Source organism: Lepisosteus oculatus, chromosome 3 (genome assembly GCF_040954835.1).
Source record: "Lepisosteus oculatus isolate fLepOcu1 chromosome 3, fLepOcu1.hap2, whole genome shotgun sequence".
Lineage (NCBI taxonomy): Eukaryota > Metazoa > Chordata > Actinopteri > Semionotiformes > Lepisosteidae > Lepisosteus > Lepisosteus oculatus.
In genome coordinates, this window is record NC_090698.1 from 28,624,220 (window position 1) to 28,650,684 (window position 26,465).

Consider the following 26,465-nt stretch of genomic DNA (forward strand, 5'->3'; position numbering starts at 1 on the left):
CCATTTGCAAAGGGGGTAGAAAGTATACTTGTTTACATCCTGTTTGAGTAATAAACAGAGTCAGACTTTTAACACAGACCTCTTGCTCTGCCTCCCAGGATCATGGTGAACTATGAGAAGCTGAAGTCTCGCATCAGTGAGATAGTCGACAGCAAGCGGCGCCTGGAGGAGGACTTGAAGAAGCAAGCGGCTGACTACCGGGAGATTGACAAGAGGATGAACAGCATCAAACCAGACCTCATCCAACTCAGAAAGACCAGAGACCAATATCTGATGTAAGAAAAATCTCTGCATATACCTTATCTAGTCCCTTTTCCTCTGTCATGTCCCTTTCAAAGGTTACTAACAAAATTATTTGAATTACTAACTGACATGCATCCTCTCTTGTGTTTCAGGTGGTTGACCCAAAAGGGTGTTCGACAGAAGAAACTAAACGAGTGGCTGGGAATCAAAAACGAAACGACCGAAGAGTAAGTAGAATTGAGCGCACGTATTTCAAGATGTATCCCCTTTGTGCACCTGTAGTTTTTTTTCCCCAAGGTAAGAATTTTACGTCCACTCCACTGAAGGCCTTCTCTCTCTTCTTTCCAGCCAATACTCTATGGTGGAAGATGACGAAGACCTGCCTCATCACGACGAGCGCTCGTGGAAGCTGGGAAATATTAACCGGGTCCAGGCGGAGGCCCTGCTCCGCGGGAAGCGGGATGGAACATTCCTTGTTCGGGACAGCAGCAAGCAAGGCTGCTTTGCCTGCAGTGTCGTGTATGTGTCATATATGCCGTTTACCTTTTCTACCACTTCTTATTGAGAAACCACCAGCACAGATAATAGCATTCATTATAATGAATTTGTAGCTGTCTATTAGGTTTTGATGTGTAGCTAATTTAAAAGTCTCATTTCCTTTAAAGCTTTTCATTTTCTAAATTTGTTTAGCTTGGGCACCAAGTTTTTGTTTCAAATTTACTAGCCGCGTTGTACATCAGAAACAAAGCAATGTTGATACAAATTAATCACTCTGGTACTTTTTGCTTTCAGCGTCGATGGGGAAGTGAAGCATTGCGTCATCAACAAAACACCTACGGGATATGGATTTGCAGAGCCCTACAACTTGTACAACTCCCTAAAAGAACTGGTTCTGCACTACCAGCACACATCACTTGTACAGCACAATGACTCTTTGAATGTCACGCTAGCATACCCTGTGTATGCACATCAGAGGCGATGAACACTTTGTACAGCATCTGGGACTTGAGAAGGAAGGAGGGCCTCTAGGAAATGCATTGCAGAATCAAGCTCTGGAGTTGTGGAGCTCAGTTTGTGCTCTACAGGACTTAACGGAGCATTGTACACATTTCAGTGGCAGAAAGACAATGGGCAGTGTTGAGCTGTGAATGTAATTTTCTTTCACTTGTGCTTATGGAAGAAGCACAAATCAGCTGGGGACTGCTGAACTATCTCCTGCTCTGAGGACAGAGGCCTTTTCTTAATGGTGCTTGTTTACATTCTTTTCAAAGCTTTACCAGCTGGAATGTCAAACGCTGAAACCCTAGGGTGCATCTTTTTTGTACAGGTCTTTTTCCCTTGTGCATTTGGCTTTTTATTTTGTGTGTGTGCGCACGGATGCGTGTGTGCGTTTGTGTATGTGTGTGAGACCTGAACACCCAGGTTCAAAGACCTGTGTCGGTTTTGGGGGTTGCCCTGTACACTTGGTCCATACACTCTTGTTAAGTGTTCATGAACAATCCTTGGATGAGCTGATAATGTAGCAAGATGGCACTTTTTCCCAACTGAAAATCTTTCTGGAAAGGACTTTCATACAAAGGTATTGCAGCAAAAAAGAAGACACTCATTTGCAAGATCCTTAGCTTTGTTCTCCTTGGGAAGCATTAGAGTTGATGTAGGCTGGGGTTTGGAATACAGTATGAAGAGAAGCAGGACTTAACGAAATGGACACAGTATATCATACTATATTGTACATATTTAAAGGAGGACATGCATCAAAAAAGTGATGAAATCTACAATACCAAACTAAGTTTAGTTCCTTTTCAGTTTAATGCTAATTTCTGCTATGCAATGCTATCATCTTTTGTTTTCTTAAAGCTGTTTTATTTTACATGTACCAATAATATAAGCTTGTTTTTATTGCTTGAAGTTTTTTTTCCTCCATGTTGTCTATATCCAAGGGGATAAGTGTCCAGTGGCAAAACATGTAATTGGTTTAAATATTTTAAGTAAAAATACTTAATTGCAAAATTACAATATTTGAGAATGGATCTGTAGTCCAGAGTAAAGCTTAAGTATTTTTTTTGTTTTTATTTCAAAGTTGTGTTCTCTTAGGCAGAGCCTAATGAGTTTTTGAAAGCTGCTTCAGTCCATTAAATATAAATTTTGTTTCAAAGAGCCGCCCCAAATGATTCTCAGTGATTCAGTTTTAAAATTATAGTATATTCCGCACTGCTGCGGATGGGAAAAGATAAAATGGAATATTCTAATTAGATGTTTGTCTGATGTGACAAGCTGCCTAGTTTTCATGTACTGTATGACCTGTCAACCGAAGCATTTTTTTTAAGGTTTGGACTCAAAAAAACATGGTGTGTTGGAATTTAGCAAATGTAAATGATTATTTAGTAGATTAAATGTTGCTTTCTCATTCCTAGTTCACATAGTATTTTTTCTGTATCAGAAAATCCCTTAAGAGTGTTTACATGGATGGAAAGAAATACTTTATTCCTGAAATTTGTTGTTCAGTTCCATGCTATGCTTATTCAAATTAGTTCTGTTTGGAGAAAAAGTACCAAAAGTTTATGTAGCTGCCAACATATGGTTTTCCATTGCATCCTCAGTGTAGAGCAGTGGTTAGGACATTGGACCCATAACTGGAAGGTTGTGGGTTAAACTGGAAGGGACACTGCTGTTGTACCTTGAGAAAGGTATTTCTCTCCAGTTGTCAGGAGAAATTCCTAGCTCTGGAAATGGGTGCACATGTATGTTGCTTGGATAAAAGCGTCAGCCAAATTTTAAACAAAAATATCACTGCAATGTTATTATTGATAGCATTTTGATCATTTTCATCCAACACATGGTTTCTTTTTTGTTTAGCCAAACTAATAATACTGAAATTTTTCTTGTCCATGGAGTTTACCTTTAATACTTTATACTGTTACATTTTATTAACAGACCTCTCGAAACTTAATGGTTTCAAAAGAAGCTTTTTGTTGACATGGAATATCTATTATGACAATACATAACATCAGACAGTCAGTCATACAATGTGTGGAGAGCTAAAGAATTTATTTCAGAAAAGTTTTAATTTTGTCTTCAGTGTTATAAAAAATCTCTGCTGTTTTGCTTTTCACCAACCTGTCACAGATTTTACTGTCATGAATATCTGGAATTAAACACTTTGATTTTAAAATTGTGTGCTGCTGTTGAATTCTAATCACTTTAGTTTTTACATTCTATGTTCTAGATATTTTTGTCTTGTATCCATGGTATTTGGTAACAAAGAAGTGCCTTGGTCATAAATATAGAAATCAGACACCAGAGACATAATCTGTCTTTTTCTGGGTTTCAGCTCTTCCTTACTCAGTTATGGCCAAAAAATGTAACTGCAATTTGACCTGTTCCAAAAGTTACCAACAGAAATCATTAACACAATTGTGAGGGCTATTTCAAGCTTATGTTGTTCCATCAAAGTTCCTGACTTAATGCTGTATTTTTAAAGTACAGCCTAATGAGTATTTTAGACAACCTCAAAATTATCTTAAAGTAATGCAAACTTGTACTGTATATCTTGTGCAGACTGAAGCTAGAATTTCCACATACACCACCTGAGCAGTCAACTGCTCAAATGCATCGAGCTGTATTAAGGACTTTCTGAAAGGCCACGTGCAAATGGCGCTGCTACAATGACGTCATCCTTATTCTGCCGTCTGGAAATAAGATGTAATGGGTGACCCAAAGCTGACATTGCATATCTTTTTCTTTTGTTACAAAATTTCCCTTTCTAAAATTCAAATTGTATCTTTTTAATGACAGCTGAGTCCACTTGAGTCATCCAGTTGTGGTAATTAGTGAAACCTGAGATATGCTTGCAGCATCCAGGACCTTTCATGCAGTGGAAAGTCATTGTGTGGCTTGATGTACAGTCTAAGACTGCAGTGTTCATTTTGCACCTATTCAGCTCGGTAGGGTACTAAGTAATTGCTACAAAAAACAATTTTGCATTAGTATGACTTTTTTTTTTGCTGACATATTTGTAGGAAAGGACCTTTTCGGTTTTGTCCCCGGTAAAAGGACTTCTTTTTGGGGAAAACTTGAGATTTTAAAGAGCCAAGGTATTAAATAGGCCTACGTTTTAAGAATTTATACTAGATGTAATGTGATTTGGTTGTATTTTTTGTTTTTTCTTCAAGCTACGTAACTGTTTTTTTGCAGAAAGGTGTTACTTTGCCATTGTGCAAAAAACAGAACCATGGTTGAGGGCTAGTATTACGAATAGGACATAAATTTGTCTTTGTGAAAGAAGTTTTTCACATTTCTTTTGATTTTTTTTTTCTATGCCAGTTTCTTCTGATTTAACAGAGTAGGCTTTGTGCATCTGGATTTTTCTTCATATAAAAATGCATTTCACTTCCTCCTGTGTGGCTTTTAAGTTTTTTTCCCTCTTTGGTTCCTCATCTACAAACTACACCCCTGTGGCTGTTGCAACAATATTTCTTTGGATATTTTAATTTTTCCTAAGGAGATTGCGGCACTTTTACCTGATCTTGATGGCAGAAGAACAAGATATTTGTCAAACCGGTGCACTTAAGATCATGATTTGGTGAGCCTTTAGTTTAGAAACTGTTTAAACCTATCAAGAGTTTTCTCAAAATGTCAAAATCAAAGAAACAATAATAATCATTGGGTACATAAGTGGTTAATTGCAAATAGAAGTGTACCCCATTCCACTAAATGTTTACTGTTTTATTTATATTTTGTTTAACGATTAACTAGACTGGTAAGCACTATAGTTTCATTTTGGTGAAACCATATGTGAATTGATTTAGAAAGATGTGTAGCATGTTCACCACAAAACTTATTAATCACTTTAAATGTTGCGCTGTGCCTTCTGTACATTTTGTACACTTCAATTTGAGGTTATGCAAATTTAGTGGCATCACTGTACGTAAGTCATTGGGGTGAATGGAATATTTTGAGCAGACAGAACAGTTTGTACTAAATTAAGAGCACCGATTGGTCTAGTTTTAGAATGTCATACACATGTTTAACAAATATGAACACACACTCCCATGTTATAAACATTTTTAGTCCTCTACCACTTTTGTACAGGATGGAATTTGCATTTATTTGATGTTTTTGATTAATTAGTGCAGCAGCTAACTAATTTCCAAAGAAAACAAAATGCAAGTCTATTAAGAAAACCAGTTGTTAATTCACCACATTCTAGTGTATATAAACATCACTCAAAGAGGATAAGTACCATTTGTTTTATTGTGTATTTTGGGTATTTTCCTTAGATAATTGCAAGGTACAGTGTTATACATTTTTAAGTGTGTACTTCACTATGGATTTAAGAGCATAATGGCTTAGGTAACAGTCAGAATGTCTGCTCGCTCTTTTGGTTCTTTGCCTTTTGTACAGACCAGTATTTTCATTGCATTTGAAGTGTTATCTGACCTGAGAAACGTGAAGCATAGTTAAGACATTAATGTATTGGATTCCATTTCTGTAGATGCACACAAAGCTAAAATTTGAGCTGTCCCATCTTGTCAGCTATACTGCTGGTCCTCAAGACTGTCAGTTCTGATATACAGTACATATCTGCTGCTGCTAATACTTTTACAGCTTTATAAGTTAACTGACCACACCTGATATTATGCTGCAAGACCTCATTACATACAATGTACAGTGCCTATAGAAAGTCTACACCCCCCTTGGACTTTTTCACATTTTGTGTTACAGCATGGAACTATGATGTATTTAACTGAGATTTTTTTGCCATTCATCAACACAAAGTACTCTATAATGTCAAATTAAAAACATTCCAGACATTTTACTAAATGAAAAATTAAAAACCAAAAATAATTTAATGCAAAAGTATTCCCGCCCAGAAGAAATACTTGGTAAGACCACCTTTGGCAACATTTACAGCTGTGAGTCTCTTTGGGTAAGTCTCTATCAGCATTACACATCTTGATACTGGAAGTTTTGCCCATTCTTCTTGGCAAAATTGCTCAAGCTCCATCAGCTTGAATGGGGACCATTGGTGAACAGCAATTTTAAGTCATTCCACAGATCCTCAATTGGATTGACTTGGCCACTCCAGGACATTAACCTTTTTGATTTTAAACCACTCCAGTGTGGCTTTTGTTGTATGTTTCAGGTCATTGGCCTGTTCTTGTGCTCTTGCGGATTGTAGCACGTTTTCCTCCAGGATTTTTCTGTACTTAGCTCTATTTTTCCTTCTATATGAGTTTTCCGGTCCCTGCCACAGAGAAGCATCCCCAAAGCATGATACTGCCAACACCATGCTTCATTGTAGAGATGGTGTGCTCAGTGTGATATGCCATGTTAGGTTTGTGCCGAACAAAGTTCAATTTTGGTATCATCAGACCAAAGAATCTTCCTCTAAATTGTTGAGTCTCTCACATGCCTTTTGGCAAACTCTAGCCAAGATGTGATAGGAGTTTTTTTTCCCAACAAAGGCTTTCTTCTTGCCACCCTTCTGTACAAGCCAGATTTATGAAGTGTGCATGCTGTTGTTGTCGTCTCATGTACAGTTTCTCCAATCTCTTCTTGCCCGGACACTCAATTTTGGAGGATGGACAGTTCTGGACAGATTCACAGTTGTTCCATATTTTCTCACCTTTTTGACGATGGACTTCACTGTGCTTCGAGGTATATTCATTGACTTGGAAATTTTCTTATATCCTTGCCCTGACTGGTATTTTTCAAGAACCTTGTCTCGGATCTGCTTGGAATGTTCCTTGTTCTTTATGGTGTAGTGTTTCCTTGAAAATGCACTAAGTGGGAAAGCTCCCAGACACAGGTGAATTTATTCTGAAATCATGTGAAACACCTCAACTGCACACAGGTGGACTCCAGTCAAGTAATTATGTGAATTGAAGAAGAGAGTTGGTTACTTCAGAGGTAATTTATGTGTGTCAAAGCAAGGGGTGAATACTTATGCATTCAATTATTTTCTGTTTAGTTTTTTTTCATGAATTTAGCAAAATGTCTGGATTGTTTTTACTTTGACATTTTAACAGTACCTTGTGTTGATGAGTGGCACAAATTCTCAGTTAAATACATCATGGTTCCATGCTGTAAAACAATAAAAAGTGAAAAAGTCCGGGGGGGAGGGGTTAGAGTTTCTATAGGCATTGTATATAATAATTATTAATGTTGTAACGTGTACATACTAATAATACATTTTCTAACCACATATTCCTATTCAGGGTCATAGGGGAGCCAGAGCCTATAAGCAAGCAATGGGTTGCAAGGCGGGATACACCAGTCCATCACAGGGCAGACAGACTTGCAGGGCACACCCAGGACCAGTTTTCCCAGAAACCAATCAGCCTACGACTATGTTGTTGGACTGTGGGAGGAAAACAGAGCACCTGGAAGAAACCCACAAAAAACACAGGGAGAACATACAGACTGCATGCAGATAGCACCCCAGGTCCAGGATTGGTGAGAAGCGTATTTGTAGTATAAAGTACAGTTATACTAGATTTTGTATTTACAACCTAGAATCAGCATGGTATGTTATTAAAAACTCTTTATGCATCCTTTTAATGAGTTTGGATAAGTATTTTATATTCTACTCATTTGGGTGGCGTTGGGCAGAAACAGGATCTTATTTATACCACAGAAAGAAATGACAGGATACTTACTACTTTAAATCACATTTAAGACTTTTGTTTTTGCACCTGGTGTGAAATACCGTTTTATACTTATTTTGGACTAACTATTATTAGCTTAGGTAAAGCTTTCTGAGTAATGATCAAAGTCAGTTAAACTTGCAAACACTGCGTATGTTCTAGGGAAAAAAGAGCTCCCTTGTTTAGCATGCAAATCTTATATGCATGTGAAGAATGAGTCCTTGCACAGACTTACAGAACATTCTTTATACTTAGACATAAGTTAACAGGGGTTTATTTCAATACTGGACACTATGATTGATCAAGTGAAGAAAGGCAGCTGAGTTATGCAATGTGGTGTTGCTTAAATATAAACCACATTTTCATTGCAGTGCTGCCTACAATAGCTATCCCTGACAAGTGCCATTTTACTGCAGTCTATAAACTGAAGAGACCATTGTCCTCTATTGGGGGAAAAAACTGTAGATTTCCTTGTATGTGACATTACAAATATTTCTGCGACATATGCCTAACAGCTTTAATGTGTTAGTGCCTAATCAAACGAAATGTCTTAACCACAGACTATATACACCCACTGATTTAATTGCCGTGAATTCAGCTGCTTGCACATAATTTCCTTTCTGAACGTTTTTTTATTTCTTCTGTAGTGCATTTCTACAACACAGGAAGCAGCAACATTCAAGCAGCAGTTCCTCATCCTGCTCAGCCTCTGCAGTGGGCTAGAATATATTAAACACATTCTTCGTGTACGTCAGTCCAAGACGTGCCACTATATTTTGGATTTGTGTAATTCAAGTTCAAATTCAGAACACCACACAATCCAAGGTGAGCCCAACAACTGCACCTTTCTATTTTAGTAGTATAAAGTATTTCTACTCTAGGACAAAATGAATATATAATACTGTTTACAAATGTTATGTCAAAACCATTTAAAAAATGTATGGTATAATGTGTAACAAAATTAATCATTTTGCATCAGATAATGTTTAATGAAACGAGGCTTACAAATTAAAATTGTGGAATGTGACAGATTGTGGACACTTCCATCTGTGTGGAGTTTGTATGTTCTTACCATGTTTGCTCCAGTTTCTTCCCACAGTCCAAAGACATATTGGTCAGTTAACTGGCTTCTGGGAAAATGGTGTGAGTATGTGCGTTTTTATGTCCAACTCCCTTGCAGTTGTGGATAAACCGGTTTAGAAAATTGATCAATTGAATCAATTGATGGAATTAAAGATAGAAGAAGCTATAAATGCATGAAAATGATGTTACAAACTTAGTGGATCTATTTATCTGCCATTTATGTTGAGTAACGTCTAGTTCCTGACTGGAAGGTCCTGGGTTCAATCCCAGGTAGGGGCAAGCAATGTAAATTTACTCTAATTTCTTTCAGATGGCTCCCAGGTCCACTCAGCCTGCTTTCCAAATGAGTACCAGGGGTTAATCCCTCCAGAGGTAACAGGCCGGCTGGTGTGTGATGCTAACCACATCACATCCACCTCCATTGTTGAATGGCCAAGAAAAATGGTGGGTCTTGCCCTCGGTTCCCCATGGGCCTTTATGGCCTGAAAAGGGACCTACCTATGTTGTGTAAAGAAACATTGATTAATTTCCTTTAGATATTAGTTTTCTCAAATGGTCTATTTACCTATGAGTTGCTATGTGCATCGATCCTTCCATTTTCTAACCACTTTATTCTAAACAGGATCGTGGGGGAGCTGAAGCTTATCCCAGCAAACAAAGCACAAGGCAGATACATCCCCTGGATGGAATGTTAGTCCATTACAGGACACACTTGGATAAATACAACCACACACACTCTCACCAGGACCAGTTTTGTCAGAAGCAAATCAATCTGCCGGTTTGTGTTTGGACTGTCGGAGGAAACTAGAGCACCCAAGGAAAAACCCTCACAAACCTGGAGAGAACATACAAACTCCACACAGAAAGCACCCCAGATATCTGCAACCTCAAAAGCAGGAAGCAGCAAACTTTTTAAAATGTTTTTACAATTGTGGATTCACAGTTCAAGATTTATTCATACCCCCCATGAAGAAGGAGCACCAAACATCTTATAACAAAGTAATGGATTCATGTTATACTAAATAAATGTTATGCAGTGATCTTAACAGTATGTTTTTTCATAAATAATGATGTCCAGACAGCACAGGGGTCATAATGTGTCTCCCCCCTGTTAGTATTTTGTAAATCTTCCTCTGGCAGGACATACACTAACAGGAGGCCTCCTGTAGTGTGCAGTGAAGTTCTGGGGTGTGTAAGAAGACGTTTTGACTCTTCCCTTTTGGCAGAATCCCTCTAGGTTATTCAGATCCTTGGATTCCTTTCTTGAGATTGAACCACAGATGTTCCACTGAATTGAGATCTGGAGATTAAGATGGCCTGTCAAGAACACTGATTTTATCAATAATGCAGTTAACCACTTCTTTGTCCATTTCGATGTATACTTTTGATTTTGATGCTGGAATGCTGATTTTCAGACAAGCTTCCTTGAGGAGGAAACCATGTATGTGACCAAGGGCTCCAGGACCTTTGGATACAAAACAACCTAAATACATCATAGACACCATGCCATATTGCGCAGTGAGAACCTTTTATACACCAAACATAATGCTGCTCTGCATGTCATAAGAACTCCATTTTCATATTCATCTGAACACACATTGCACCTTTTGTGGCTTACTTTCAGGAAAGGCTTCCCACCACAAATGCCACATTCATGCAGAGGTGAGGTTGGATGGAATTTTTTGGACACTTCCCGCCCCCGAAGATGCCATTTTGTGTTGGAGATTTCCAACCGCTGTTTTGGGGTTTAAGGCCAACTCCCACTTGTCTCACAGCCCATGGTGACGAGACACTTGCATCATCTTCCTGGCTTCTTCATTCAACTATACCGCTGTCATTTGGAAGGCTCAATGTAGTTTAAGAGCCTTCCATTGCACATCCAAAGAGCACTAAGGTAGAAATGCTTTCCAACATAAATAAATGCTACACTCATGTCTTCTGGAATTGAATTATTTATGACAAACATAACTTTGCGCTGTGCAATGCTGTTACGATTAAAGTATACCAATTTTAGTATTGTTTTAAACAACACACCATATCCAATCTTCATTCTGTGTTTTTCTTCCTGTTTCACATGAATAAATCTGGAGGACACTGTACACAGCACAGTATGTACAGTTTTGTTGTTAATTCACAATGAATTTGCAAGATTTTAAATCTTGGTTTGGATGAAAAGCTGGTTTAGATTCTAGGTGTGTACTGTATGAATAGAGAAATCTAAATGATTAAGCAGCACACCATGCAGTCTGCACACTGTTCAAATTAAAATATATATGAACACAGTAATGGATGAGTTTGTTGTTTTCTTTTTGTATATTTAACTTTGATGGACTATCTGTGTCTTATGGCCTTGCATTTCTCTTTAGGACTTTTTGCATGTGCTGTAACAAGATCCTTCTGACAGTATGCCCAAAAAAGACATTCCAAATTGACATCTCTCAGATTCTTTATTTTGATGCTGGGTATCTCATGTCGGGAACTCAGTGATTCAATTCTTTTTCAAAATATATATTTATATCTTACTTTTATCCCCAGGTTCAACAGTTCAACACCATGTATTTTTTTAATGTCCATGCACCGCATAACTATTTTAGATTCCTCCTGATAATAGCCCAAGATAATGTTACACTGATGGCCAAAACAAAAAACATAATGGACAGGATTTGTTCATACACGTTCATTTTACATAAATCAAACCCATGGTGCCACAGAAGTAATTGTATTGTATACTTTTCGAATAAAGGTTGGACATAGGTTTAGCACATAAATTTATATTACTGTGTTTTAAAAACGTTATCAGTCTGTCGTAACTGTCTGGGAAAAGGGATTTCTGTCACTTAGGATATTTCCCTTGAAATTTGTATTACTAGTTCAAAAAAACTATTAATAAATAAAACAACTGTTTTAATTTGCTCTTAAACACCAATGATTTAGTGTACAGTATATGTATTATATATAATACTATTCTAATTCACTATAAGAGAAATAGGCTATAGCTATAGACCTAAAGAAGTCAAGGCTATGCAGCATAATAAAACAGTTAATGCACTTGAGCTTTAGTACTAATAGAACTAAACTGCAATTTTTGTATTCATTGATCATCTTCCCTTCTATCAGCCAAGCACACCCTGCAGCAACTGCAGTCTATATATTATCCTGTCTTGTTGCAGCAATGGCATTTGAAGTCATAAGACTCTCTCAAGAGGGTAGACAGTTCAGACCACACCTGGAGCAGTCACTTTTATCATCAGGTTTGGACCTTTTACAAAGCAAGTCACCCCAGAGAACTTGATGATGTCTTCAGGATGAAAGTATGTGGGGGTATCTGGTAACTAGATTAAAAGTTGTCTCCCATGGTGACTGGTCTAGTCAACAGTCTGGTACATTCAGCCTTGACTGACAGCCTCAGTGGCTGGCTAGGGAATATCTGGACACAAAAGAACTGTCTGTTGCATAGCATAGCCATCTCTGAAAATGAAAAATAGAGATAACACCTTTTAGAAAGCAAGAAGTCAGGAGTATAATAAAATAGACCCTAGATCCTCAACCTCTACTGTAAATCTTATTTCATGGAATTGTATTTGTATATTTGTTTGAAGTTTTGATTGCTGAAATTATAAATCCTATTCCAAGACAAGGCCACCAGCTGTTCCACCCAGAATAAAATTTGGTTTACATTTTTAAAACAACATTCAGAAGATTACATCTAGATCTCTACTTGAAAATATTCTTGTTACATAACCAATACTCAGTGATTAGTGATGAAGGCCTAGCATGAATTTGCTTCAATAAAACTAGCAATACAATCAAATTTGGTTTGAATAAAAAATATTAAACTAGATAAAAAGAATTGAACTAGATTTGTTTTCTGGAAATGTGTTTCTTTAAGACATAAAAAGGTCCCAAGGTATTAGAGTGCAATAGTGTTTCCTGTAAAACAGGAAGTTGGTATTTTAAGATATATTTTAAGGAAACAGCAACTCTCAAGAACTACTGCAGTAATCTATCATTTCCAATGTGAATCTTTCTCACATGTTGGTTGAGTGCATATTCAGGGGTTAGAAAATAGGTTAATCTTTCTAAAGATAAAGTCTCCTGCACACACACAACCATTTCAGTAGTTCTGACTCATAAAGGTGAAGATACATGATTCAAAACACACGCTTCATTGAGGGAACTTGATTGACTGAGCAGAAATGACAGCCCTCACCCCCCATTATTGAAGGATGAACCAGAGAGCTGCTGCAAGGACAATGATGGGTTGGAGGGAGTGAAACAAAAACAAAGCATGTCCAAGCTAGTCAGCAAGAAGCATAATAGGCAGAAATGGACATGATAAGGTTCTTTCCTCCTCCCAAACTTCTGTTTAACACTCCATAAATACAATGCCTTCAGTATTTACTTTAGTTTCTTTTAAACATTTGTTATGTTGTAAAGTCAAATAGAATTACATTTAAACAATAAACCTTTAGTTTAACAGACTAATAGGGTGGATGGAGTGTTCATTATTGCAAAATGCCCATTACATCACAAATAATGTACTGTATTTTCAGCCCAAAACACACTATATGAGAAAAATATTATTTATACAGACTGTATATACTTTGTTTTTTGAAGGTTTTTTTTACTATTACAATTTATACAGTCAATTAAAATTGTTCCTGTGCCTTTTTTTCATATAAAAAATTAACTGCAAAAAATTCACATATGAAACACAAACAACACCCATTGTAAGCAAATGACCTACCCCCATAGGGTACCATTGATATTCCTGTAATTTAAATTTATTCCCTATTTAATTTTACCTTGTTTAGTTATTTGTGCATTTACACAGCTTTTTAAATATTGTAAGCATTTTATTGTATTTTAAAAAAATAATTCATTTTTAAAATTCGCTAAAGCATGCGAACACAAACAATGACCATTGAAAAATATTTATTTCAGGCAAAATCATGCATTCCTGATTTCATAGACAAAATTTAGCAGATGTTATCTATTAAATCAAAAGCCATTTAAAACATAGTCCATTAAAAGTCCCCTGACACGTTTTCAGAAGAAATACAACAGTTATTATAGATGGTCCTTAACTGACAGTGCAGAAGCTCTACCATGACTCCATCAAACTCCATTATAGAATTATGAGGAATCTGTAGAAAAACAGCAGGGTGTTGAAAGTTCCCAGAAGAACAGCCTGGTACATCCTCAGGAAATGGAAAAAAAGGAACCACCCAGACTTACTAGACAGACTTACTAGAGCGGAACATCCTTGAGCAACTGGGCAAGAGGGGCATTGGTCAGCGAAATACTCAAGTGACCAGAGACAGAACTACAGAGTTCCATGGATAAGATGAGAAACCCCATCTAGAGGACAGACCCAGCGGGGAGGAGAACAGAGTGATTAAGCCAATTTATAGATGGAGATTATTAGGAGGCTATGATTCGTAAGGGCCAATGTGAAATTTGGCCAGGATGCCGGGGTTACACCCCTACTCTTTTCAAGAAACGCCCTGGGATTTTTAATGACAACAGAAAGTCAGAACCTTGGTTCATCCAGACTCTCCTATTTTTAAGGCGATCTGTTTATTAAGGTCTTGCTTGCTTGCTAATTTCTTTCTAAACAATGGGTCAACAATAGATAGATAGATAGACAGACAGATAGATAGATACTTTATTGATCCCGTGAGGGAAATTGCAGTGCAACAGCAGCTTAACACACACAACACAGCCACAGTGTAACGAATTATATAATAATAGTACAATACATACAATACAAGAGTTACTCACAGTCCGGACACACAAGAGCAACTAGAACAGAACAGTACACAGAAAATCGTATCACACGTATGAATATAAATATAGATATATGATGGTGAGACACAGATAGAATTGCCAATGCCTCAAACACTCAAATGCTGATTACATTTTCGGTAACACACCTGAAGGAAGAGAGTCAGAAACTCAGAAATCAACACAAGGTTAATTCTTCTTTTCAATATTACCATTCAACCTTCCCAAAAATTTTTTTTAAATCAAATTTTACAATACACCTCAAATAGAAAATTGAAAATCACTTAGCCAGGGATTAAGAATTTAGCATTAACAAGAACCAGAAGAAACTGGACTGTAGCTTTCAAGGACAATAGAAAGACATTTCTACCTTAATTGAAACAATTAACTTGCTAAATTGATCTAGACTCACAAGTCTTTACAAATTGATGATTTAAGGGTGGCCTGTAAGACCAACAACATACCTTTGTTATTTACTATAGAAGTAGTCACTGCAGATATGTAATGAACATGATACAGTCCATACACTATATACAATAAGTTCTGAAAGTGCAAAAAAATAGAATAAGCTGTACATACCTAAAAATACAGTCACATAAATATACACAGTAGATACTGTATACACAGTTTAAAATTAGGGAAATAAATACTACATGGTAATAGTAACTTCAGAATTTCTGGTTGGATCGACACTGTGGCACTATAATTATAAAATTTGTTTCAAATAAATACAGTCCTTGACATGATTCTGTGATTAAACCATTAATACTATGTGTATCTGTTGATAAAGATCAACAAGGGTCAAAGGTGTTTTATCTCACCACTCATACAAAGGGAAATCAAGGTGTTTTTTTACTGTAGGTTCAGCTATCCAGAATTAATTTTGTCTGCATCAGATGGTCTGTCTTATGCTTATGCTGTGGCGTTTCTGGATTCTATATAGAGGCTCAGCACACACAATTAGGAATAAGCTATAGCTTTTGTAGTTATAGTTTTTATTTGCCAAGAAAACTGCTTGAATTGTGCTAAATCCAGGAAGATGGTGGTGAACAATGTCACAAATCCAAAACCTTGCATTGAAATAATTTAGAAATGGAGAGGAACCATTCTTAAAAGAAATTGAAATTTTATGCTCCTTATCCTTCTTTACTTTGAAAACACAGATGGCTTTACTTACTCTACTGTTGATAAAACACAGCTATTGGTAAACATGAAGTATTTCTAACTCTGCACTCCCATAGAAGCTAGACCGATCAGTGCACCTACTGTGATTTAAGTTTGAAGAACAAAAGAAAAATTGCAATGAAAAATGCATTTTCTTTTGTTCTTGCTTAATGATCCTCTGTTGAAGACAAGCCCACCTTATCTGTTTTAAGGCCCATATCATGACATTGGTAGAGGAACTAGGAATGACAAATGACTGCTGTCATATAATAGCACCTGCCTACAAGTGAAAGCATGCATTATAACAACCGCAATTCACATTATGTACCATCAAATGGCCAGATACCATGCCTGTTTTCTTAAGTGTTGTTCTTTACACTACAGCAACATCAATTTTGTTTTGTGGGGCTTTAATGCACATACTGTATAAAAAAGCAAGAGAACTGTTTAAGTTGCATGGTCGTTGAACAGATCTCTCTTACAATGAGATAGTGTGTCATCAAGGATTGTATTTAAATAAGTAGCTTAAAATGGCAATTTTTCTTAATTATTTCACGATCATTTCAGTCAGGAAAACAGGTCTTTGGGCCACATGTCGTGATAACTAGATAAGAAAGCTACATGAAGACCACCACTAACTGCCTGACAGAAGTAGTGGAGCAATTTGCACTGGAAGACACTGGCTTTATCTTGAAGCTTTCCTAGTAATAATGGCTGATTTAGATGGATTCCTGTAGGGGTAGATCACTACTGATGACATTAATGGTTTTAAGGCTTCCACAGTTTTGATTGATTGCTATAATCTGCAGAAACTATTTCAGGACAGAGATTTATGATTGTTAAGCTTATAAATGGTGCTAGAGGTCAGAGCCAGCTGATGATTTGTGTTATGACGCAACCATTACAGACGAAGAGATGGGCCCAGATGAAATCTTTTAATAAACCTAACCTGCATGAGTGACTGCTGAATTCTATCTAATCTTCCTTTGAAGGGACATAGTGGAGGGCCTTTTTACAGATTACTGAAGCTTCTGGGAGGAAAAGCATCCAATTCTGTTGCATGGCCCATTTACAATGTGACTGTAAGAAAGTTCTCTTACAATGTCAATTAAGTTTGCAGGGTTGAAAAATGAAAAAAGAAATACTGCTTACTTTTCAATTGGGCTCTGGGTGTGTTGATAAAATAAGTAGAAGAAATACAGCTTTGCAAACTTTACAAATACAAACAGAACATCTATTCCTTAGTATTTAAAACACTAAGGAGTACCTCTGCATCTGAATCTGAAGTTAAATCATTTAAACGTGTCTTATATTCATTTTAAGTGACATACATTTCAGAAATGACAACCTGTGCATCAGAATTAGATTTTAGTGACAGACAACACTCTTTACGAGAAATTCAATAGTGATGGTAATAAAAGCCAAGCCTGAATAAAGAGAATATGTCTGTGTGTATAGCCCACAACATGGTAACAGTATTATTCTGATTCTTCAGCTACAGTACATGGAAAATATTAATTAATACATTATTCTTGTGAGAAAACATGAATGGGAACTGTACTTAACAAAACTCACTAATTATTTGTGATTGCATCAGCTTTCTTTAAATACACATTTTTATTATTTGCGTACTATTTTAAAATTAAGTTTTAATGCTGTTGAGATTGTAGAGTATGTTCCCCATTTCCCAATTCAGATTTTCCTTTTAAATATGTATTGTTATTTTTTGCATTGATGTGTCCTAAATACTTCATGAATGTTTAATTATGTTTATATAAGACTTTGTTAATTAAAAAAAAAATCTATGAGCAAGTTTAGAGGAGCACATTGAATGCGATCAATATATTATATTTTTGTATGTACTGTATATGGGAAAATAGTGCAGAGAGATTTATATTGGTTGACTCTAGACTTCAATTAGCTGGGATCGAAAAGGACAATTAGGACTGGTTAGAAAAATCTATAACGGCAGGTCCCTGTTGTTAGGTTTTCTGAGTGACAAAAAACAACTTTGTAGCTACTGCACTGGAAAATAAAAAGCACAATATTCTTTTTTAATCCTTTATTCTAGAAACAAAGGAGTGGATTTTGAAAGTTTTAGGTTGTATATTGCATTCTAGCAGATTTTGTTTGACAGTTTTTTAATCTCAAAGTAAGCGGTTTCTCGAACTGCTTTTTACTTTTTACACGAATTGCTAGAACAGTTACTTTTGCAGTTATTTATAAGAAATGCCCTTTTCAAAAGAAACCACCCACCTACAATAGCTAACTTGTCCCAGCTGCAAGAGTTTAAAGTTTGTCTTCATTCTCTTTGGGAAATGTAGGAAAGCCCTTTTCTTTTTCGCCCACTTCTTCTGCCCACATGGGAGCCAGTCATACCACAGAACAGTGTCTGTTTCTATTCACACTGTCTTGGCAGCTTCCTCTCTTGACATGGGGGATGTTACCTACCCAGCAGTATTTGTTGAGCCATTAAACCTGTGTGGTTGGGTTTCAGCTTCTCAGTTAACCCTAGAAATTAAATGAGCACATTCACTTTAGTTTTCAGTTTCCTGTTTGGCAAATCTTTAAAAAATGTAATTGCATAGTAAGGTCATGTGCCCTATTTGCTGTTTGTTTTGTATTTAGTACCTTGTTGTTTTTGTTTGCCTTTGAAAACTTTTAAACCAATAGAAATGGTTATAAGAAGCAACTGTACAGGAGGCATTCAAGGAGGTAATAGTGGCCCCAACCTTTTCTGAGTACAAATAATGCAGAGAATGTTCACCATAGTGCTTTTAAAAAGCAAAATTGAAATCCCCTTAAAATGTCTTCCATCATGGTTCAATGCAATTATCTTTTGCCGAAGCAATCCTTTTCTTCTATTAGTGCAATTTTGTCTCTGCATTATTTTATAGACTTGGCAGGTGATTGAGGAATCCCCTATGTGCTTTTTTTTTACAATACAAGGTGCTAAAAGAAAGCTCTCTACTACATATTTGTGTGATAAATTATATTTTCCTCCATTTTTGAATCTTGAAAATTTTTTCTTCATGATATTAACTCTGACTTGTAAAAACATGACATAGAATGTGGGAAGATTATTGAAATTGGAAATGGAGAATGTAAGTAAACCTCACAGAGAAAATTAGACATGAGAACTTTATTTTAGCTATTTAAAGCATGCTTACGATGCTTTAAAGGTAACACAGGACAATGAAAACTGAAGGCTGGGTATTCACTGAAAATCTAGCAACATTACAACCTCAAAACAGAGGTGCATGTATGTAAGATAAATTCAAATCTCTTATTCATTGCAGTACATAAGCGCTGAACTTTAAATTCATCACAGGTGTGGTGTCTCCGGGGGAATAGATAAATGTAGTAAGTACGAAAGTACTCACACCACACACTCTTCTTTTATTTTATTAAGGTTTCCTCCTTTTCCTTCATTCGTCCGTCTTCCAATCCAGTCCGTAATCCGTTTTCTCTGTCCTTGTTCAGTCCGTGTTCCAAAAGTTCGTAAGATCCAACAAATCCGCGCTGAGTCCAAATCACAAGCCGTATACCGTTATCCTTTATTTATTCCGTAAATCCGTTGTCCTTAAATCTTTGTCCACTCCAACCAAACTCCACTCTCTTCTCCGAAATGCATTCACCTACTGGCTTCCGCGCCGGTTCACTGTCTCATCTGCAGGTCAGCTGGTTTCTCTTAGCAGCCATCTTGGTCAGGTCTAAGTCAAGTATAGCGAGCAGATCGTTCCTAAAATACCTGTCCAGGATGACCCTTCCTCTGGTCCTCTTACATACCCTCCCCCTGAGATCAGCCCCGGCCTTGGGCTGTCTGGAAAAGAAACAATGTATTCGGGAGAGGGCATAAACATTACCTTGTTTTCTTCCTGGTCTATAAACCGTTTGGAACTGAAACCTCTAAGACTAAGGCCCCATCACGTAATCCGATCATTTTTGTCCATGTTCCTTAACAACCAGGTTAGTGGTGCATGGTCAGTATTCAAGATAAATCATCTTCCCAATAAATAATATCTTAAATAATCCAGGGCCCATTTGATCGCAAGACATTCTTTTTCAATTGTGGAATAATTTTTCTCCACAGGGCTTAATTTACGGCTAATATACAAAATTGGGTGCTCCAATCCTTCAATTTCTTGCGACAGTATGGCTCCAATCCCAGTGTCAGATGCATCAGTTTGTACCATGAATGTTTTGTTAGAATTAGGTTCCTGTAAGACTGGCTGAGATGATAAAGTCCTTTTTAGTTCTTGAAAGGCCCTCTCTTCCCTTTCTGTCCATTTGATTTTTTCCGGACAACTCGTCTTTGTTAAATCGTGCAACGGGGCGGCAATGGAGGCAAATCTTGAAATGAACCGACGATAGTAATTTGCTAATCCCAAAAATGTTCTTATTTGCTTCTTTGTAGAAGGTTTAGGCCAGTTTTTAATTAACTGTACCTTCTGTTCTTGTGGCATGATAATTCCCCTTCCAATTGTGTAACCGAGATAATTGGCTTCCTGGGCCCCTAAACAACATTTTCTTGGATTAGCGGTTAATCCCGCTATGGGATTCTTCTATTATCCCCATTCTTAACAATTTTTCTACCTCTTCCTTAATTAGTTTCCTTTTTGCTTCGGGTACTCAATAAGGGGCCAGCCTTACCCTTTTTCCTGGTTCCGTGATAATCTTATGTTGAATGAGGTGGGTTTGACCAGGACTTTGGGAAAAATCATCCTTGTTTTGCAACAGGAACTCTTTTAATTCTTGCTTCTGTGCCGGAGCCAGGTCCCCCATGGCAACGGCCCCCGTTTCTTCTTCCAAAGGGTCAGGGGAGAAGTGGGTGAACAGAACTTCTGCACCATGCCATTTCTTTAGTAAATTCACATGGTAGATTTGATGCTGTCGTCGTTTGTGAGGTTGTTTAACTTTATAAGTGACCGTACCCATTTTTTCCACCACCTCATAAGGCCCCTGCCAGGAGGCCAGGAATTTACATTCGGGGTCGGGACCAATAACAATACTTTGTCCCCTGGCTGAAATTCTCGCACTATAGCTCCCCTATCATAAATCTGCCGTTGCTGCGCCTGGGCCTTCTCCAGATTTTCCTTCACAATGGGAACAACAATGTTTATTCTTTCCCTCATTTGTTCCACATGTTCAATGATAGTCTGTAATGGTGAAGGTTGATGCTCCTAGGACTCTTTGACCAGGTCTAATAATCCCCGTGGTCTCCGAGCGAATACTAACTCAAAAGGAGAGAACCCAGTCGAGGCCTGCGGTACTTCTCGGATAGCAAACATTAGATAAGGGAGCAATTGATCCCAATTTTTGCCATCCTTTTGCATGGCCTTCCTCAGCATGCTTTTCAGGGTTTTATTAAAGCGCTCCACTAGTCCGTCTGTTTGTGGGTGATAAACAGAGGTTCTGATCTGTATGAATACCCAAAAGCTTACTTAGGTCTTGCATGACCTTTGACATAAAAGGAGTCCCTTGATCGGTTAAGATCTCCTTAGAGATTCCCACTCTAGAGAAAATGTGCACTAGCTCTCTAGCTATGTTTTTGGCCGTAGCCGTCCTCAGAGGAATGGCTTCGGGGTACCTCGTGGCATAGTCCACTATCACCAGTATATACTGATGTCCCTTTGTAGTTTTAATCAGGGGTCCCACTAAGTCCATCCCAATCTGCTCAAAAGGAGTATCTATTATTGGGAGGGGAATCAGAGAGTTTTTATAATAAGGTTGTGGGACAGCGTTCTGACAGGCCGGGCATTCCCGACAATAGCTTTCGATGGCCTTGTATATTCCGGGCCAGAAAAATCGAGAAAGTAGTCTTTTGGCCGTTTTCTTCACGCCCAGATGTCCTCCCAAGAGGTGGCTATGGGAGTTTCGACTGATAGGCTCGGGGAATGAGGAGTTGCTCCACTTCTTCTTGTCCTCTCTTCTGCACCTGATAGAGGAGATTGTTTTTTGCCATAAAATAATGGTAATTCAGAGGACTAGTATTATTACACAACTCCCCCTCAATTTTTGTCCCCAAGCATGTCTTAAATTCCCATCTTCCAACTGGGCCGTTCCGAACCTACCTTGATGTTCTGGTGGCTCCCAGTCTGGTAAATCCATATTTAAGAACTCATCTTCAAGTTCCGAGCCTTCTCCTGGTTGGTCCGCCTCTCCAGGGGAATCTGTGTTATTGTCTGTATCTCCCGGACAGGGGAGTGGATTTTGACTAGACAACTGGACAGTATTCAGAATTTGAAGAAAGTGGGGACAGTCACGTCCCAACACCACAGGGTAAGGCAATTGTTCAACCACCCCTACAGTCGAACTATACATTCCTATTTCTGTAGTAATGGAAACTTCCACCGATAGATACACCTTAGTTTCCCCATGAATGCACGTAATAGGTATCCCCTCCGCTTGCCTGACCTTGGTCCCTTCAGGTAGGGCTGTAGAGGTCACCAGGGTCACCATACTTCCAGAATCTAACAGGGCCTCGACAGGCTTTCCCCCTATCTTGATTTTAGCAATGTGGGGCGCCTCGCAGGACGGGACGGTCGCCGTGAGGTAGTTGCACTTGGCTTCCTCTCTGGTGTCCACCTGCATAGGTTCACCCCAGTTGGGACAATTACTGGCCAAATGTCCCTCTTCATGGCACTTAAAACACCTACAGGTCTCTTTCCATGGTCGGGGCCTTTGAACTGATCTTTCTTGAAAAGATGTTGTAAATTGAGGAGGACCTCGATGGTCCCGGTACTTCAGTGACTGAAAGTTCGTTCCATTCCCTGAACTCTCAGGTCTCCTCCTCTCCTCTTTTCGAAATTCCCCTCTCTCTTCCTTAATCAAGGCCTCTGTGGCATGGTGTCTGTCCACTAAATCAACGGCCTGGTCTAAGGTCTGGGGATCCCCATCACTCACTTTTCTTTTCAACTGAACAGGCAGACTCCTCACAAAGTGGTCCAATATTACTCTTTCTACCACTTGCCCCGAGTTTAGTTTGTTTGGCTGAAGCCATTTCTTCGCCAGATGTACTATGTCAAACATCTGAGATCTAGTGGGCTTGTCTACTTGATACTTCCAGTTATGAAACCGGACTGCTCGTATCGCCGTGGTTACCCCTAATCTCACCAAAATCTCCCTTTTTAGAGTTTCATAGTTCTCCGCATCCTCTTCTTTTAAATCGTAATAAGCCTTCTGGGCTTTCCCAATTAAATACGGCGCTACTCTCCCTGCCCATTGCTCTCTGGGCCAGGCATTCCTGGCAGCTGTTCTCTCAAAGTTGGTTAAATATGCTTCCACATCATCGAGCTCCGTCATCTTTTGAAGCCCAATTTCTTCCATCTTACTGGGTTCTCTCCCTGTTACCGAGGACCGTCTAATTTCTTTGCAATTCCTCTCTCACCAAATTCTGCTCTTCTGTAACTTGTTGATTCGTCTCCATTTGAATCTTATTAGCCTCCTGCTGTGCCTGTATGGCTTCTTGTTGTCCTTTTAAAGTCTGGAACTGGGTTAAGGTGGCTTCGGACAATTGTTGTATCAATTGTTCCATTGTTCTTAGCAAGAGTTTTCACACAAACCGCGAGAGAAGAGAAAAAGAAATCAACTTTTTATTTCCACAAATCTTAGTCACGATCAGCGGGTTGCCCGCATCCTCCACCAATTGTGGTGTCTCCGGGGGAATTGATAAATGTATAAGTACGAAAGTACTCACACCACACACTCTTCTTTTATTTTAGTGAGGTTTCCTCCTTTTCCTTCATTCGTCCGTCTTCCAAACCAGTCCGCAATCCGTTTTCTCTATCTTTGTTCAGTCTGTGTTCCAAAAGTTCGTAAGATCCAACAAATCCGCGCTGAGTCCAAATCACAAGCCGTATACCGTTATCCTTTATTTATTCCGTAAATCCATTGTCCTTAAGTCTTTGTCCACTCCAACCAAACTCCACTCTCTTCTCCGTAATGCATTCACCTACTGGCTTCCGCGCCGGTTCACTGTTTCCGGGGCATAAATATTTTGTTTCCTGATGAGACCCACCTACGTCTTGTTGTCTTTCAGACTGAGCCCTTTCCATCTGCGGGTCAGCTGGTTTCTCTTAGCGGCCATCTTGGTCAGGTCTAAGTCAAGTATAGCGAGCAGATCGGTCCTAAAATACCTGTCCAGGATGACCCTTCCTCTGGTCCTCTTACACAGGATACAATATTCTTCTATCAACCTGCTGAACTGCTGGCACAGTGCCACTTGGAATCTTGACCTACATACCAATTTGAATTCAAAATCTGTGCAGCAATACATGCTCAATTAATTGTGCACTGGACAGCTATTAATCTGTAACACCATCAAACACCTACAAATTCTGTTCTAAAATTTTAAGACTCATTTCATGTTAAATAATCCCTATTTAAGATTTCTGAATATGGACCAATGTCTGTTATATCTGGTAAAGGAATGCATCTGATTAAGAGCTGCTCGGGATCTTTTATTAGCAATCTTAGAATGGTTTTAAAGGGTTTAGTGAGGGAATTCAAATATTGGGTCATATGCATAATTTGAAAATAATGTTGTAATGAACCCACAGGAGATCATAAGAACGGTATAGGATGTAGAACGGACCCATTAGCCACTCAGAGCACACTTATAGTCCAGTGATTTTCACTCCTGGTCCTGGTGGGGTGAAATACATCAATAAAATAATCAATAAGTAAATACCCAGAAACAGAAGTAATACAGACCAACAATTAATTTAAATAATCTCATTAAGATTCTAGGCTGGAATTAAACCTAGAAAACATACAGTAGCAGCCCTACAAGACCAGTACAGAAAATTACTTGTCTCATTATTTAGGCTTTTCTAAAAAAATAATCTACTCTGAATCTTGTTTTAGCCCAACATATTTTATACTCCCTAGGCTTTACCCAAAATAACCTGTCATGGAAGAATTTGATGGAGGGTGTAGGTGGTAGGCTTCCCAAAATATGTTTTATAATAATTTAGGGGAAAAGGAAAGAATTACACAGGAGAGATGGTAGTTCTGCAACCAGAGTGAAATCAAATCTTGGTTTATTTTTCAAAGTGGACCGATCTATTGTGAATTTCATCTGAAAACAATTATTATGTCACATGATTACCAAACCTGGACAAGTCACTGATGTTATTGGAGAACATTTTAATGCTTTATAAAGATATCTCTGATGTCCCCCTAAATAAGTAAATGAAAGCATCCACTTCTTGCGTGGTTTCTTATTTTATTTTCAGTAGTAGTTGGATACCATTGGTGTTTGTGAGCTGTCCGTAATGCACCATAGTAGATCAGTGATCCCCGAGTTGCCCACTTACTTGTTTGCCATCCTATCAGCTCATTTGCCTGATATACTGTAATTGGGCTAACTCTGGTTGATGGGACATTGGGCCAATTGAACTGCCTTGCTGGGAGCAGAGACTGGACTGCTACAGCTTTTAATCAGTTGTGATTTGGCAGAAATCTCCAGCTGTTACTGTACTTCAATATTTATCAGACCTGATGTTTTGTCTGTTTGGTATGGTATTTTTGAAGAACACCTGGCTCCTTTGTTCTATTCTTCTCAATTATCATCCAGGGATTAAGGGAAGACGTAAAACACCATGTTTAGCCCAGGCAGGCTAGCCCAGATTGAATCTTGTGTGCAGATGTCCAACAGGAGCAGGTAGCCTTAAACAGCTTATATTTGCTCTAAAAAATATTTCACAACACTGTGAAAGAGGTTCCATGTAAATTGTCTTATAAGCCATATACACAAACTGTTACTAGAGCTGCAGGGAAACCAGAACTGATCCCAGCAAGCAATAGGTGCAAGGCAGGTACACACTGGATGGGATGCCAGTCTATCGCAGGGCACACAACACATGCACACACTCACACCATTTTCCCAGAAGCCAATTAATATACCAGTATGTCTTTGGACTTTGGTTGGAAACCAGAGCTCCTGGAGGTAACCCAAGTGAACACGGGGAGAACATACAGTACATACTCTACTCAGATAGCACCTCAGGAACTGAACCTAGGGGCCCAGCTTTGAGGTAGCAATGTTAACTACTGTACCACCATGACACATAACACCCAATCTTATATACAGTACAGTATTTTCCAAATGTATTGGGTAAGATAAGTCAAAACCTTTTTCTTGCTTTGTAGTCAAACAATTTGTATTTGTAATTGTGTTATACATTTGAATGAAAAGTACAGAATACATTTTAATTTTGGCTAATTCTATACATGCATTTAATCCTATTTAAACAAAACCAATAATCAAGTTCAACCCAGTGAGCATAAGCATTGGAACACCTTCATTTATTTTGTAACCTTTAAAGTATAAATGTCAGAATTTGATTGTAAATTCCTTTGAGGCAGTAACTGCATGAAGTCTCCAACTCATTGATCTAATCAATCTCATCATTTGAAATACTTTGCCACAGACACTTTGAGATCTTGCTTGTTCTTGGGGTGTTCTGACTTCTGACAAGTTTTTGAAATGCTATCCAAAAATGGCTTAAGTTGGTTTTCTTCATATATCCACAC

General features: G+C 38.2%; 1 protein-coding gene and 1 long non-coding RNA gene across 6 annotated transcripts in view; both read left to right on the forward strand.

Moving 5' to 3' along the window:
- The window catches only part of pik3r1 (phosphoinositide-3-kinase, regulatory subunit 1 (alpha)), a 46,259-nt gene extending 42,844 nt beyond the window's left edge, over window positions 1-3,415 (forward strand). For all 4 annotated transcript variants that reach the window (XM_015337669.2, XM_015337687.2, XM_015337679.2 and 1 more), the window contains 4 exons: window positions 99-275; window positions 396-470; window positions 592-762; window positions 1,036-3,415. In XM_015337669.2, coding sequence (XP_015193155.1) covers window positions 99-275; window positions 396-470; window positions 592-762; window positions 1,036-1,225 — 613 coding nt within the window. In that variant the 3' untranslated portion in view covers window positions 1,226-3,415. The remainder of the gene's footprint in view (window positions 1-98; window positions 276-395; window positions 471-591; window positions 763-1,035) is intronic.
- Window positions 3,416-7,470: 4,055 nt separating this feature from the next.
- LOC107075670 (uncharacterized) lies at window positions 7,471-11,261 on the forward strand. 2 transcript variants are annotated; one of them, XR_011189068.1, is made up of 3 exons: window positions 7,471-7,701; window positions 8,540-8,717; window positions 8,979-11,261. It is a non-coding gene; the product is annotated as an uncharacterized lncRNA (long non-coding RNA). The 2 variants fall into 2 exon arrangements; XR_011189069.1 differs by having other exon boundaries at window positions 7,471-7,690.
- The last annotated feature ends 15,204 nt before the right edge of the window (window positions 11,262-26,465 follow it).